This window comes from Acipenser ruthenus, chromosome 3, assembly GCF_902713425.1.
Source record: "Acipenser ruthenus chromosome 3, fAciRut3.2 maternal haplotype, whole genome shotgun sequence".
NCBI lineage: Eukaryota > Metazoa > Chordata > Actinopteri > Acipenseriformes > Acipenseridae > Acipenser > Acipenser ruthenus.
In genome coordinates, this window is record NC_081191.1 from 100,702,774 (window position 1) to 100,717,807 (window position 15,034).

Here is a 15,034-nt window from a genome sequence, read left to right on the forward strand (position 1 = left end):
ATGATGTTCTGACATTTGAATTGCAAACTCATTTAAGAATCAGAAAGGTGCTGCAGCTTGACAGAATCACAACGAGATAAAAACAATGAGGTTGGCATTTCTTATCAGGACTAAAGAAATCGTGTCTCATGGAAATTGAACCTATGGCCAGTCAGGTGGCTAGAGGATACTATACTATACATATCATAACAATGAAACGAAAGACTTTGTTTGTGAAAAGTAAGCAGACAGACAATCACAAATGGAAATAGGACAAAAGAAGCATTTACATAAATGCAGTCCAGAAGAAATGTCAAACCAAAAAGAAAAAAAGAAAAAAACAGCAAGAAAATCATATTTTACCAACAGTAAAATAGAAGAGTTGCTTAGTAATTAGTGAAGGCCTCCGGTGTACTCACCCTCACGTCTCCGTTTGCAGGTCTGGGATTGTGGTTGAACGCATGGGCAGGGTCCTTGTGGTAAACCTTCAGGCAGGAATGGTCTGTAATGTTCCTGGAATCAAGGACATCAATAACTATAGAGGAGGACAGCTGCTTGATTTGAGCCATTTTTGGTAGCCTATACTTCTAATCAGACACATGCATTAAGGAGGAGGAAAGGTCAAGTGTCACAAAAATGCATGACTTGAATTCAGGGAAAACCTCCAGCTTCAACGAGAACAATTTATAAAACCACCTCTGATTAGCAATGTGCTACATGGCTGTGAGCCAGTGTGGAGGTATTGTGCAGTATTGTAATCCTCAGCTCCAGAAGTGTTATCAAACCTAACGCAGCCACAGGAAATAGAAAGGCAAACACCAAAGCAGACATAAGCACTTTTGTATATATATATATATATATATATAGAGGCTGGCAGTCTTCCAGTGTCCTCACAAAAGGTTTGATTTAGTTTTGTAATACTCAAGGTAAACAAGAGTCACTGAATGATTTTTTTGTTGCAAACAACTAATGAGGCTTTATTTAGATACTAAAATATAAAAGGTGGTGTAGCAGTTCTTACACCAGCACTTACACCAGTACTCTGCACGTGAACAGTACCGCAGCCCCATTAGACATAAAAACCACAAAAGCACTAGGTATTAAATATCCTGCTGTTTTATTTCCTTCACAGTCCTGAAGGGGAGAAGGTTGTTTCAACGGTAACTACTAAGACAATGCCACATTTAAACACAATGAAATCAGATTGATCATTATAAAACATCATGCTAACATTTGAAGATCTGTAAATAATAAGATAAAAAATAAAAACGAATTAAAAAAAAGAGCTTTCAAATCAAGAAGTCAACATTGAGATGTAATAATAATGAACCTCTGTAGGGTTTTACCTTGCAGTTAGGTATCAAGACATGCTCAGACTGGGCTTACCTTTTAATAACAAGCACGTTTAGATGTATCCCAACAAATCTTTTTAACAACAGAGACTAGCCTTGGAGAAAGCAGCTGAAGGGGAGGCTGCAGCTGCACTGTGTTTCCATCGGACTGTATGTTACTGTCAATGACTGGAACTGATCGGCAGTGTACAGTTATTCCAGGTGCGGCCAGAAGCTTTTTTTATTTTTTAAAAGTGAAGTATACTGAAGCATTAGAGGGCTGGTCCCTTCTTACTAACCGTATATTAACCAACAGCAAGGAAAACCCAACCAGCCAGAACATGCCACAGTGCATGAAGCCCAACCCTCAGCACAACATCAAACACAGACTTCCTTTCCCCCTTCGTCACATACTGGCACAGCACGGGGAAATCGCACCAGTCTGGAAACAAATACACTAGATTGTTAAACACCCATTTGAAATAATAAACACATTTCAAGGATTGCTAGAATGTATTTTTGGCCATGCTTTCAATTAAATATTGGTCCCAGTTCAAAAAAGCTTAAACTTAATAGATAAATAGACTGAGAAGGGATTTGCAAAGGCTCATGCTATACAGCAGTAATGACTATTGTCTCTTAATTCACAGCTCCTTGCAAATTAGTATTTCACACGAAGACGGTGGTATACTTGTACATTTCTTAAAAATGTGTTTGTTGTAGAAAACTACGTAGCCCCTGCTTATTTCTTATTAGAAATATCACGTCATGTTCATACGATCCCTAAGCACGTCTTTCCTTCTCATAGGGGTAAACTGTATTATTACAATGTTCTATTTTAAACCCCCTTTTCTTCTCCTATAAACTAATGCCACAAGCAGAGGCAGAACTTCAGAAACTGAAACGATTTCCCGCTGGAGTAATACAATGCTATCTGGGCTGCCAAACCGCCTGTGAATGTTGACAAAAGCAGACTTCACAGGTTACTATGGTAATGCTATGGCTATGGCAAGATCAAAACTTGTTTTGTTTATTTGTTTAATTTCAGTTTGATTGCTTTGCATTTGTAATGGTTGCGTTGCTTCGTATTTTGGTTTTGTTGTTTGTTTTACTTTTTGTGTCTAGGACTTGAAACCAGCCTCTGGTCTCAATGATTTTTATTTCCAAGTAAATCTTTTAATAAGGCGTGCTAACCCTTATCACTTGTCCCCACGCTCTTGTAAATGAAGACATGTTAGCTTGCCTTCATTTACATGTTAGCTTGAATGCAGTAAACTGAGCTCCCTCACAGTAAATGACCGGGCACAAGACAGCAGCAGCAACTTAAACAACTAAAGAAAAGTGGGACCAGTGATAATGCTGCTAGTGCTACAGTAGTAGGAGGTAAGAAAATAGGGTTTCAAACTCCTATTAAGCAAATTAACAGATGAACGAATAGCCTGAAATATTCAGGCTTTCCAAAAGCAAATTAAATCAGAGCTAAACTGTCTCTCATGCACTGCCTACATGGGTTTTGCATGGGTTGCCTGCAGCGAGTGGTGGATTATCCAGTGAAACAAGACAGACATCTCCAGCCTACCCTGGGGAGATAATTGCCACTGAACTTGTCCATGTTAGAAAAGATAAGTGTACCACCTACACCCTTGGGCTTGTGTTAGCTATAAATATGATCATGGGAAAAACAAGCCATACCTCCAATTAATAATTTACAAAGAACAGTGCTATTTAAAATTAACCCCTTGGACTGTAAACAATTCCTTACATAAATACAGCCCGAGAAAAAAAAAAGGAATTCATACAATCAATACAGTGCAGTCTCAGGGCTTGCTTAAGAAGATTTGGCAATGATCCAGTATTTAGGCAAGGCAGAAAACCTTGAATGTGCACAGATGCATAAGAGAGGTCAAATTATTTACAGGTTTCTTCCTCTGCCGACACATGTCATTCAGAATAATCATCAATCTGAAAAGAAAAGGCTTCTGTGTACATAAAGAACCAAAATTTAAAATGTACTCGCGTACCTTACGTCACCAAGTTCGTAGTACATTTTCCGCGCATCATCCTTGATGTATACTGCTACATTAGGAGACTCCAACATCTTCATGTTGAGCTGTTGTGGGAAGGCACTTACAAAGAGGGCACGGATTGTGTCCCCACTCGTTATTTCATTTGGCATCCTTATCTGTTTGGTTTCGTCTCCATATTGCAGATAAAGCACACCTGCAAGAGAAGAACAAGGCAACTGATTGGTTAGTGTAACGACACACGGCCAGGCATTCTTTTATCTTATCATAGTGTGCTGAATCATGGGCCTATAGAATGTACATGACGTTAGGATTTTCTGGTGTGACATGATAAGCCTGATTTTTGAAGTAAAAACGTTTGCCTAGTTTTTTAAAAAAGGAAAACAAGAAAAAACTAAAACTGCTTAAATTGCTTGTAGGACCGGTTCAAACAGTTGTTTTAAAAAACCCTTGTGGCTGGTCTTATGGACCCTAGAAATGAGTGTCTTGGAAGTCTCTTGTATTTTTCTTTTTGCTTTTGAAATATTCCTCTTAGAAAAAAATGGTTCCAACTGTCAATTCGGTCAGGAAAGTTAATGACAGAAATAAAAACGCAGGGAATGAAATGGTTCCAGTATCAGGAGATACAATTCCCTGTAATAATGTGTACACTTCAGTAACATGGCCTTCTCGTGGCGTAACAGCAGTCAGCAGTGTTTTCTCATGGTTTTTTGTTTTTACAAAAACAGATGAACCCTCAGCCCACCTGTCTCACCCACATATACACAATAACTTTTTTACTGTAAACACATTTGTCTAGTTACGAGAGGCTATCATTTTACACCACAAAACAGAGCGATTCACTTACAAGCAGCAACAGCAAAACACACAACCACTCTGTGTGATTGACACCAGCTATATCTAATCTAGGAAAACCCGCCGCCAAGATCCTGAACAGATTAAGGATGAACTGATAACATTTGTAATCCACCTTCAGAATACAGTATATCCCAGTATCATTATTGTCCTTTGAGCAAATTGTTCTAAAACTTGAATCTGCTGCCACAGATCTATGGCTTACTCTTTAAAATCAAGGGGATTTAAAGTTGAAATGTCAGCTACATTGAAATTTTGGATTGAAATGTACAGTACAGCAAATCCTGATAGCATCCTTGGTTACTTTGTGTGATTCTTGCTTGTAAACAACTGGAGTAATTCGATAACAGTTCCTATTTATATTTAGCAAGTGCTGCCACTGTTGAAAACACATTCTCTCTAGCAGTGTCTTACTCATTCACCTTAAAGTCACACCATTAGATTTTGTAACAATCATTGACCCATTTTCTTGTTTAAATTTTCTTTGCTGGTTTGTGAGGTTATGTAACCATTTCTAAGGGGATTATTCTTCAGAGCTCACTTAGTATCGGGGGGGGGGGGGGGGGATTGTTATGCTTGTGGATTACTTGGACAGCCTAATTTCAAGGAAATTAACACAGCTCTCCATTAAAGGTCATACAGTATCTTCTGTAGAATATAATCTGGACCATCTCATATGTAATATGTTAGGTTGTGGCAACTGTATGACTGACCAAGCACAATATGGTGCTCAGGCGAAATCCATCCCACATTTCCCTACCAGACAGACAGCAAATTTACATTGCCTCCTATATTCCCATTTAAATAAATACATAGGCTGAAAGAGAATTAGAAGCCACCTACTCTAAATGCAAATCACAAAGCTCAGGCCTTCTCCTCAGGCCTTTTTAGCCAGGCTTGCGGCCCGACTGGTTAGGTGGTGCCACCCACATGAATAATTAGCTGTCATTGCATTATTGCAAAGGTGTAAATTAGACTGTCAGCAGCCTCAGTCCTTCGCACTAGCCGTTTCTTTTTTTATAGCATTGAAACGCATTGAATGCGTCTACCCACTCCATTCACACCGTGGTAACGTTTCTAACCAATCGCATTGGTTGGGGTGGGCGGGGTATCATTTTAGACACTGCAGCTTGTGGAAGACTAAAATTACTTCTTTTTTTTTAATAGCGGAAACAAGCGTGAAAATAACCAAACCAAAAAAAACTAAGCAAATTATGAAACATGTATAGAAAGTGAAAAGGAACAATATGATACAGCAAACAAAAATAAACAAATCAGAGGAAAGACAGGAGGGGGAGGCTGGGGAGCCTGTGCGAAAAAAACAGAAACTTCGTTATCGTGGGTATGATGTTACACGGGAAAAAATGGAAATGGCTTTTATACAGCACTGAATTAGGTGGAATGAGGCCAAAAACACATACAAAATCAAAAATCTTCGAAATTGAAAGACTGACTTCTAAATTTAATAAATGGTTTTTTTTTTATTATTAAAATTTGTACTAAATAAAAGTATGTTTCATTATTTAAGGTAATATGGTCCATGTAAAACGTATCTGACATGTAAACACACATTTTGTTCTGTTGAAAGTGTTAATGGCTGCTATAGAAACCTCCTGGGGAGAACCCTGTCAGCTGAGAGTAAAAGCAGCCCATGTGTAACACGAACATCCATGCAGTGTACTTCTTTTAACCAACAGATATACCGTTAAACTAAAAGCAGCATACTGTAACAACATTCCGCATGATAACACAACCCAAATTCCAGCCTGTGCCGGTAACAATAGCCCATGCACACCTAGCAGAGGCTTGCTCAATGGCTTTGCTGCCTTCAGAATCCTCTCTCAAACAAATATCATGTTACATGTAATTGCCCTTTTTAAAAAAAGTTATACTGCAATTAAAAGTTACCTCTCCCTTGCTTATTTGTCTTTATGACTTTATTAGAAATCACACAGAATACTGAATAGCTGTGCTCCACCCAACAGCTGGCATGGTTTGGCTTCTCAGACCACAACATGGTCTCATTTGAAGAGATTTTTAAAACCCCAAAAGTAATTACTAAAGCTACGGTTTACAATTTTAGAAAAACAAACTATGAAAGTATGAAACAGAGACTAACAGAAGTAGACTGGAGTAAAATAGAGAAAACATCCACAGAAAAAGGATGGCTGTTTTTTTAAAAATGTAGTACTAGAGGTGCAAAACAATTACATTCCAAAAGTAGACAAATCTAAAACAAAATGGCCAAAATGGTTTAATAGATCAATTAGTCAGTGTGCCTACTTTATAAAGAGCCAGAATACTGAAACCCTATATTTTTCTTAACATATATTTAGACGTTCAGAATTATGATTTGACTTGCCAGTTTGTGGATGGCTCAAGGAAACAAAATGCATCAATGCAGCCAATCAACAATGTATGTGGCACTTTTAATAGGTCTTGAATGAAACAAAAAACTCATGATGAATGTTTTTTTTGGATGACTTATTTTGTTAAGCATAAAGATGGCCAAGGCTTGTTTGGACTGCGTGTTTTTAGGTGTGTTTGCAGATTTATGCAGAGGAGACGTGTGTGTGTGTGTGTGTGTGTGTGTGTGTGTGTGTGTGTCTGGGAGAAAGAGACAGAAATAAAACTTACTGTAAGCCAATGGTTAACATTAGTGCTCTAATCTGAGCCAGAACTTGTGAACGCTTGTCTTTAATTTGAATACAGAAGCTAGCTTGTAATTAATTGTATATGGTAGCATTCCCTAATCTTCAGCCTTGGTGAGCATTGGTAGAAGAGAAAATGAACACTTACATATGCATACTGTAATTGACTAAGTTCAGATAAAGAAAATGCTTCTACAGTATATAAAACAGGATTCATTACTAACATGTCCAGATCAAACAATATGTACCATTCAAACAAAGCATTAGCAGTTCTAGTAGTCATAGTTGTATCTGTATCATGGGAACTAAAATGTATGCCTGCAAAACCGAACAAATGTCTCTCAGCGTTATTGCTTAGGTGGAGCTTGAACCAAGGGTAAAAATAACGAACACACACAGGATCATTTGACAGGGTCTGCATAGAGCACGCAACCGGACAAAAGCGATCTTCATACTGCATCATGTACGACTTATCACCCATGGTGAAAGTGAAAGAAAAAGCCATGGGCTGATATTATTGGAATATGAAATGCACAGTACCTAGTGATCTGTCCTTTGTCTGGTTGGTTGACCTCACCACCGGGAGGCTTGCCCTTGAGCGACTGCCCCTAGTGAAAGCAGTTGGGGCCTCTCCCTCAGACATGACTTCCAACGACTCCTCCGAGACGACCAGCTGATGCTCGGCCTGATCTCCAGGACCAGGCTGCGGGCTTTGGGAGTGCTTCGGGCTTATGATCTGGAGAGAGAGGGAAAAATGAAGGTTTTAGTCTTAACAGCACTACAGCTCAATACAGACATGCGTTTGTAAGATCAGCACTCACACAGACCTCACTCCTGTGCATTGGAATATAAACTGGATATACTTTCAATGAAGTGTATATTACTGCATATGCTGCATCTTGGGATTTGACCTACAACTGAAAACCCTCTAAGGAGTAACGCAATCCTATATTCTACTGCATGCTGCATTGCTCCATGTAACAGACATCAAGCTGAAGATGCATTCCTTTTGTCTGCAAGTTATATTTCTTCTAATGCAAGGACTGCTCTTACACGCGCTTTCAGCATTCCATTCAGGCACATGTTTTAAATTAACACCATGCACGCTGCCTACCAATACAGCTGATATCCACTGCACTTATGTTTTTAATTTACATTTTAAAAACTAATGAAAGAGATGCCAAACCTAGCACAATGCATCAAGGAGGTTATTCAAGTTCTCATAATATACAGGGCTCATAGTATCATAGCATTTTCCTTCGTATCTACTGTAGGTATTTTCATTTTCAACTTTCGCAGCACAACCTGTGATGTGAAAACATATTGTTTTCATTGTGTTTGCTTCTTTCGTTTGGTTACTGAAGTGAGCATATGTCAACTCATTAAACCTAATATACATGCTCCATTTCACTGGCAACGAGCATGTGGGTGAGATTGCTTGAGCATACAGCACTTTGAAGAAAATACTAAAAAAAACAACCGCTACGAAATAGAAATGAACAAAATCAACACAATGATACATAGGGCCCGTAATCTATGATGACATCACGGTCAAGCTAACAACATATAAATATATATCATTTGAAAGAGCACTACTTGCGAAAGAGTGACTTTTTAATTCTGCCCTGGAATTTGGTCAGGAAATATGTAGGACACATTTTTGAGTATCAGAATCTGGGGGAAATACAGACAAACTTGTCCTCCTGCCACAGAACATTTTTACAAGTACATATGTGAATTGTAGGTCAAGGTAATGTACTTTTTCATTATATTGATAGCTCTAATTTTGTATTTACAGCTGTGGTGAGGATGTGTGTTACTATAATACTTGTATAAATGGGTAGTTGTTCTTGTCTTTTTGCTCTATTGAACTAAACATATTCTCCAGGGCACTTTTTGTCATGTGTTAATTCAGTACAAGTCACACAAAAAAATGAAGCGCCTAAATACATGCAGTACAATGCTGAGGTTATTAAATAACGTGCAAGAGGTCATTGAATGTGGAGATAAGAACTTTGAAAGGGCTTTAAACTATAATGCTCGATGCCCGATAAAACAAACGACTACACAAGCCTGTGTCGACGGCTGTGTCAGCTTGTTAGGATTTCTCAACCGCTTGGTTTTTGAAGAGTGCAATGCTGCGTGTTGAGAAGGGCACTGCTGGAGTGCTGGGAGGTTAGCTGGGATGCAGAACAGAATAAAGAGCACACTCAACTGGGAAAGGATGCAGAGAAGAGAAATGATGTACTAACTCTTTGAGATGACTCGATTTTCATCAAGTACCTTTGCATGTCAAGCTCAGAGTGAAGCGAGGCCAACATGCACTGTAAGACCTAATAGATGGTTTCAAGCAAAAAAATATATATATATATCAAAAAATATATAACAAAGATACAGTGACTTAAAAACTATTCATATCTATGTCTCATTAGTTTAACACATGACAGTAATTTAAATGGTAGCCAAGTAATAGTGTTACTATAACGCTATAATGTTTGCCTCAGAAACATTCAAAATCCTAAAAGGTATAGACAATGTCGACCCTGGGGACTTTTTTGACCTGAAAAAAAGAAACAAGGACCAGGGGTCACAAATGGAGATTAGATAAAGGGGCATTCAGAACAGAAAATTGGAGGCACTTTTTTACACAGAGAATTGTGAGGGTCTGGAACCAACTCCCCAGTAATGTTGTTGAAGCTGACACCCTGGGATCCTTCAAGAAGCTGCTTGATGAGATTCTGGGATCAATAAGCTACCAACAACCAAACAAGCAAGATGGGCTGAATGGCCTCCTCTCGTTTGCAAACTTTCTTATGTTCTTTCTTATGTTCTTATACATAAACCACCCCAGTCCATTCTCTGTGTACAAGTGCATCAGTATTTTTGGAAGCCATCACATATATTAACTTTGATTACAAGTACAAATGGTCTTCAATACTTTATTTTAATATAAAATGTTGACGCTTCCCCTTTATTTTTTAGTGGTAAAAAAGAATGAGCACCTCTATTACATCAACAACATAAGAATTATTAATACAGTACATTTCCAAACTATTATTATTATTTAAAAAGGTAATACAGAAAAAAATGGCTAGAATGGATCAAAACTAGCATAACTTTAAAAGTGCAGCAAAAATAGATGAATCCTACAGTAGCTACTGGACGGTTTGGTGGTTCACAAATTATATATACTTAAAGTATCAACTTAAGTAACAGAGACAAAATAATAAAGAAAACTGATTGAAAGTCAAAAAAACCAACTTTATATACTACTACATATGCATCATAAATTGTGAGGTAAATAATCTAAGAGCACACGTGTTTGGACAAGAAGTCTTGGTGAATCTCTTTCATGTTATAACACGAAGTTCTGAAGTGAAATGATACAAGACTTAGGGAGCCATTTCCAGTGTTTCAGCACAAAGCTGTTCTGGACTGTCAATCATCCTGGGGGGGGGGGGGGGGGGGGCAACTCCTGCAAGATCAAATCTATCCTTCAAGAATGGCTGCATTTAAATATTTAAAATAGAATACCACAGTTAGATCGTTTTGACAAAACACTGAAAACATGTTGCCAAAGAATCATCAATATTATGCCAAATGACTAACATTTTTTTTGTTTTGTTTCCACAATCATACATTGCATAACTGATCTCCAGTAACTGCTGAGCTTTTACTGTTCAGCACAATCTGCCACTTATGTCAGCAGTTCCTGTCTGCATTTAGCTTTGCAGAAATCCAGTTTACTGTATTTGTGTGAAACAGACATCAGGAACAATGGCCTGCCTAAAACGTGCTATCTGACAGAGATACAAAACCAGACAACACCAATGATCCTAATCATTGTCTGACTCTTGTTAATTGGTCTCATCTTATTAACTCTAGATGCAGGTTAGTACTGAGAATGATGGACAGGAAATAAAAATGCCACACTGTAAAATGGATTTGCCTTCATTGGAAGCTTATGAACTCCAAGATAAGCCGCACTGTATGCGATAGCTTTGTATATAAAACACAATAAAGCTTATTATTCTTTGAGCCTTCAGGGCAAGGAGTTGACTGGTGGATCAACTTGCAGAGATAGCAATTTTGAAGCAATCAGTGGTTTCAGCAGGTGATTTGTTTCCTTACAGTCGCACACAGTAAGCTACACAATGAGAAAATGGAAAGCTCCATTCCCAAGTTAAAGTACAGATCCAGTACTTCATGTTAATGCAGAAAATGACACGCAAGTTCAATTTACTGTATCTAAAGATGTCAGCTCTGGGTACAGCCCACCAAGCTGCAAAATACAGGTTAGGAATGTAAGAGTACAGTATGCAATATATCCTATGCATGCTTCCAAAAGTGGCGACATCCAGATGAAAATGCATGTTTTCATGACTGTAAACTAAAACGATACCTTAAACAACTGACATGACAAACCCTGTCAAGAAAACTACAATTCATACGCCATGACACCAATTCGTCTCACTTTCGTAGTCAACTGGATTTATCTTTAGCTCTCACACGGCACAGAGGCACCTCTTGTCTAAAAGATATTCATCTAACCCGACCCAGGTTAATGTCAAGGGAATTTTGTTGTTCTATTCCAGTACATACATTTGTCAGATTTTTTTCTAAATTTTCAGAATAGGGACATAGTGATGTGCTTTCCTCAGCTTTCTGGAGAATATGTAAATGTTTATAAAACACAAATAAAAATATGGTGTTAAATCAAATACGATGCAATCATTACAACCTTGTTTTACACTACAGCAGATCTTCTAGATGCTATTTAAATGCTGGGAATTACAACAGCACAGTGCATGTATTGGCAAGGACATGTTTGTTTGGGTCATGCTGTAAGATGCTATTTTGTAGTAAAAAAAAAGTGAGAAGGAGCACGCCCAAGACCTCACTTATGTGGGACACAATCATGAAGTGGAACAAAATTTATTGGATATTTCAAACTTTAACAAATAAAAAACTGAAAAATTGGGCGTGCAAAATTATTCAGCCCCCTTAAGTTAATACTTTGTAGCGCCACCTTTTGCTGCGATTACAGCTGTAAGTCGCTTGGGGTATGTCTCTATCAGTTTTGCACATCGAGAGACTGAAATTTTTGCCCATTCCTCCTTGCAAAACAGCTCGAGCTCAGTGAGGTTGGATGGAGAGCATTTGTGAACAGCAGTTTTCAGTTCTTTCCACAGATTCTCGATTGGATTCAGGTCTGGACTTTGACTTGGCCATTCTAACACCTGGATATGTTTATTTGTGAACCATTCCATTGTAGATTTTGCTTTATGTTTTGGATCATTGTCTTGTTGGAAGACAAATCTCCGTCCCAGTCTCAGGTCTTTTGCAGACTCCATAAGGTTTTCTTCCAGAATGGTCCTGTATTTGGCTCCATCCATCTTCCCATCAATTTTTACCATCTTCCCTGTCCCTGCTGAAGAAAAGCAGACCCAAACCATGATGCTGCCACCACCATGTTTGACAGTGGGGATGGTGTGTTCAGGGTGATGAGCTGTGTTGCTTTTACGCCAAACATAACGTTTTGCATTGTTGCCAAAAAGTTCGATTTTGGTTTCATCTGACCAGAGCACCTTCTTCCACATGTTTGGTGTGTCTCCCAGGTGGCTTGTGGCAAACTGTAAACGACACTTTTTATGGATATCTTTAAGAAATGGCTTTCTTCTTGCCACTCTTCCATAAAGGCCAGATTTGTGCAGTATACGACTGATTGTTGTCCTATGGACAGAGTCTCCCACCTCAGCTGTAGATCTCTGCAGTTCATCCAGAGTGATCATGGGCCTCTTGGCTGCATCTCTGATCAGTCTTCTCCTTGTATGAGCTGAAAGTTTAGAGGGACGGCCAGGTCTTGGTAGATTTGCAGTGGTCTGATACTCCTTCCATTTCAATATTATCGCTGCACAGTGCTCCTTGGGATGTTTAAAGCTTGGGAAATCTTTTTGTATCCAAATCCGGCTTTAAACTTCTCCACAACAGTATCTCGGACCTGCCTGGTGTGTTCCTTGTTCTTCATGATGCTCTCTGCGCTTTAAATGGACCTCTGAGACTATCACAGTGCAGGTGCATTTATACGGAGACTTGATTACACACAGGTGGATTCTATTTATCATCATTAGTCATTTAGGTCAACATTGGATCATTCAGAGATCCTCACTGAACTTCTGGAGAGAGTTTGCTGCACTGAAAGTAAAGGGGCTGAATAATTTTGCACGCCCAATTTTTCAGTTTTTTATTTGTTAAAAAAGTTTGAAATATCCAATAAATTTCGTTCCACTTCATGATTGTGTCCCACTTGTTGTTGATTCTTCACAAAAAATTACAGTTTCATATCTTTATGTTTGAAGCCTGAAATGTGGCAAAAGGTCGCAAAGTTCAAGGGGGCCGAATACTTTCGCAAGGCACTGTAAGCTGAAATATAGTGGTACAGCTCTGGCCACAAGTTTTGCATCAACTTATAGAATTAGCAAATTTTTCTTTATAAAGTCGAATGAAACCTGCTGAATAATGTTATGTTAGCATATTGAATTACATACTGCTATGTAGGTTTCCCATATAGTTAATGAAAAACTGAAAAATGTGAAAACATTTTTTTTTCTCAATCCTAAAATTCTAGGTGATGCAAAACTTTTGACCATTGCTGTACATGTGTGTAAAAAGACAAACTATTGTCATCCATACACCAATTGAGCATCTATTGATTACCTTGTATTGGTTTAAAATGAATACAGTACAGGCTACAGGCGATGTCTGCGTGTGGCATCATGATGAATTATTGCAAAGCAATTATAAAGTGGGGTATTAAAATACCACAGTGCTACATAGGTCAGCATCAATGTAATGTTAAACAAACAGCTTAAACAAAGCTGTTCCTTGGGGGCAAATTCCCAACCATTTGTACATGTGCCTTGATTGAAGTATTGCGAATGGCTCTAAACACTGACATTGGAACCAAGACTGCTACTGTTAGTGGCTCACAGAATGTAGGGATAAAGATCTGAAACTCAAGCAGTCCGTTTTTATTATTGTGAACTAGTTAAACAATATTGCAGGACTCCCAAGCAAATCTTGCGATAGTCTTCACAAAATAAATCTCAGTGTTGGTTAAATACTGTCAAAGGAAACAGAAATTATTACACTAAACTCATTTGAATCCTTTTTCTCATATGACCTCGGGTCAGTGACATGAGAGATCGTAAACCTGCTGACATTACTAAGAGCTGGTAATATTGCTCATAGTGTAGTTCATGACAGGAAAAAAGGAAATCACTGAGCTTCAAGTCAATAAGAGTGGGGTGTTCCAAAGTCCTCATCTTTTGATGAAATAAAAATATTAGCATATACAAATATATCCAGAATAATATTCAAGTCACAAGAATAACAAATACAGCATTTGACTGGAAAAAAAAGTTAAATGTTGTGAGTTTCAAAAAAATAATGTGTACATTGAACAGTAAGCTAAACTTCTCTTCTGCAGCTGTTACGGTTTAAAGTGACCTAACTGAGCGAATGCCACTGGCCACATTTTACAGGAGAGCTGAAACACTGTTGCTACTGTTAAATAATAATAATAATAATAATAATAATAATAATAATAATAATATCTACCTGGTATTGTACAGCAGTTGTTCATAAGCAGAAACAATTATGTAACTGCGATATATAAAATATCACCACTGTCCAAATTTAAAAATCAGTCCTATTTTGCACCTTGGTAAAGTGCTGGTAAGTCTCTTTAGTGTGTTTTTGTCTGTAGAGGTAACGATGTGTACCCTATCTTACCTCATTAAATTAGGGCCATTGTGGGAATCTTAAGTAACAACTCATGTCTTCACTATCCATCACCTTTGGGTTCAAACCTGTAAGTTATACAAAATATCAGCTTGCATGAATTCTGTAAAGTGCTGCACATGTGTTATATGCATGTCAGTGACATGCTGTACAATCCACACCACAACTGTAAATTTAAAATTAAAGCTCTCAGTAACATTAAAACATTGATTGCTATGACCTACATTACATCCACAGTATGCACATGTAAAAAAGAATGTGACACACAGATGCCTTCGTATACTTCCAAATTCTATTCATACAAAGTCCAGAACAATTTTCATCACAAATCTCCCCACCCGGTCTAATTCATTGTCTTTAGCGCAGCACATTTTTTTTCCCTAGAGTAGCC

The 15,034-nt window shown here is 38.1% G+C and overlaps 1 protein-coding gene across 15 annotated transcripts in view; it reads right to left on the reverse strand.

The window, feature by feature from the left end:
* The window catches only part of LOC117435469 (sickle tail protein homolog), a 221,321-nt gene that overhangs the window by 52,286 nt on the left and 154,001 nt on the right, over nt 1-15,034 (reverse strand). For 12 of the 15 annotated variants that reach the window (XM_059019803.1, XM_059019802.1, XM_059019800.1 and 9 more), the window contains 3 exons: nt 7,381-7,576; nt 3,332-3,530; nt 399-492 (listed from right to left, as the gene is read on the reverse strand). In XM_059019803.1, coding sequence (XP_058875786.1) covers nt 399-492; nt 3,332-3,530; nt 7,381-7,576 — 489 coding nt within the window. Of the gene's footprint in view, nt 1-398; nt 493-1,365; nt 1,634-3,331; nt 3,531-7,380; nt 7,577-9,092; nt 9,132-14,634; nt 14,712-15,034 lie in introns of those variants that run through there. The other 3 variants (XM_059019812.1, XM_059019805.1, XM_059019814.1) reach the window with 3 other exon arrangements.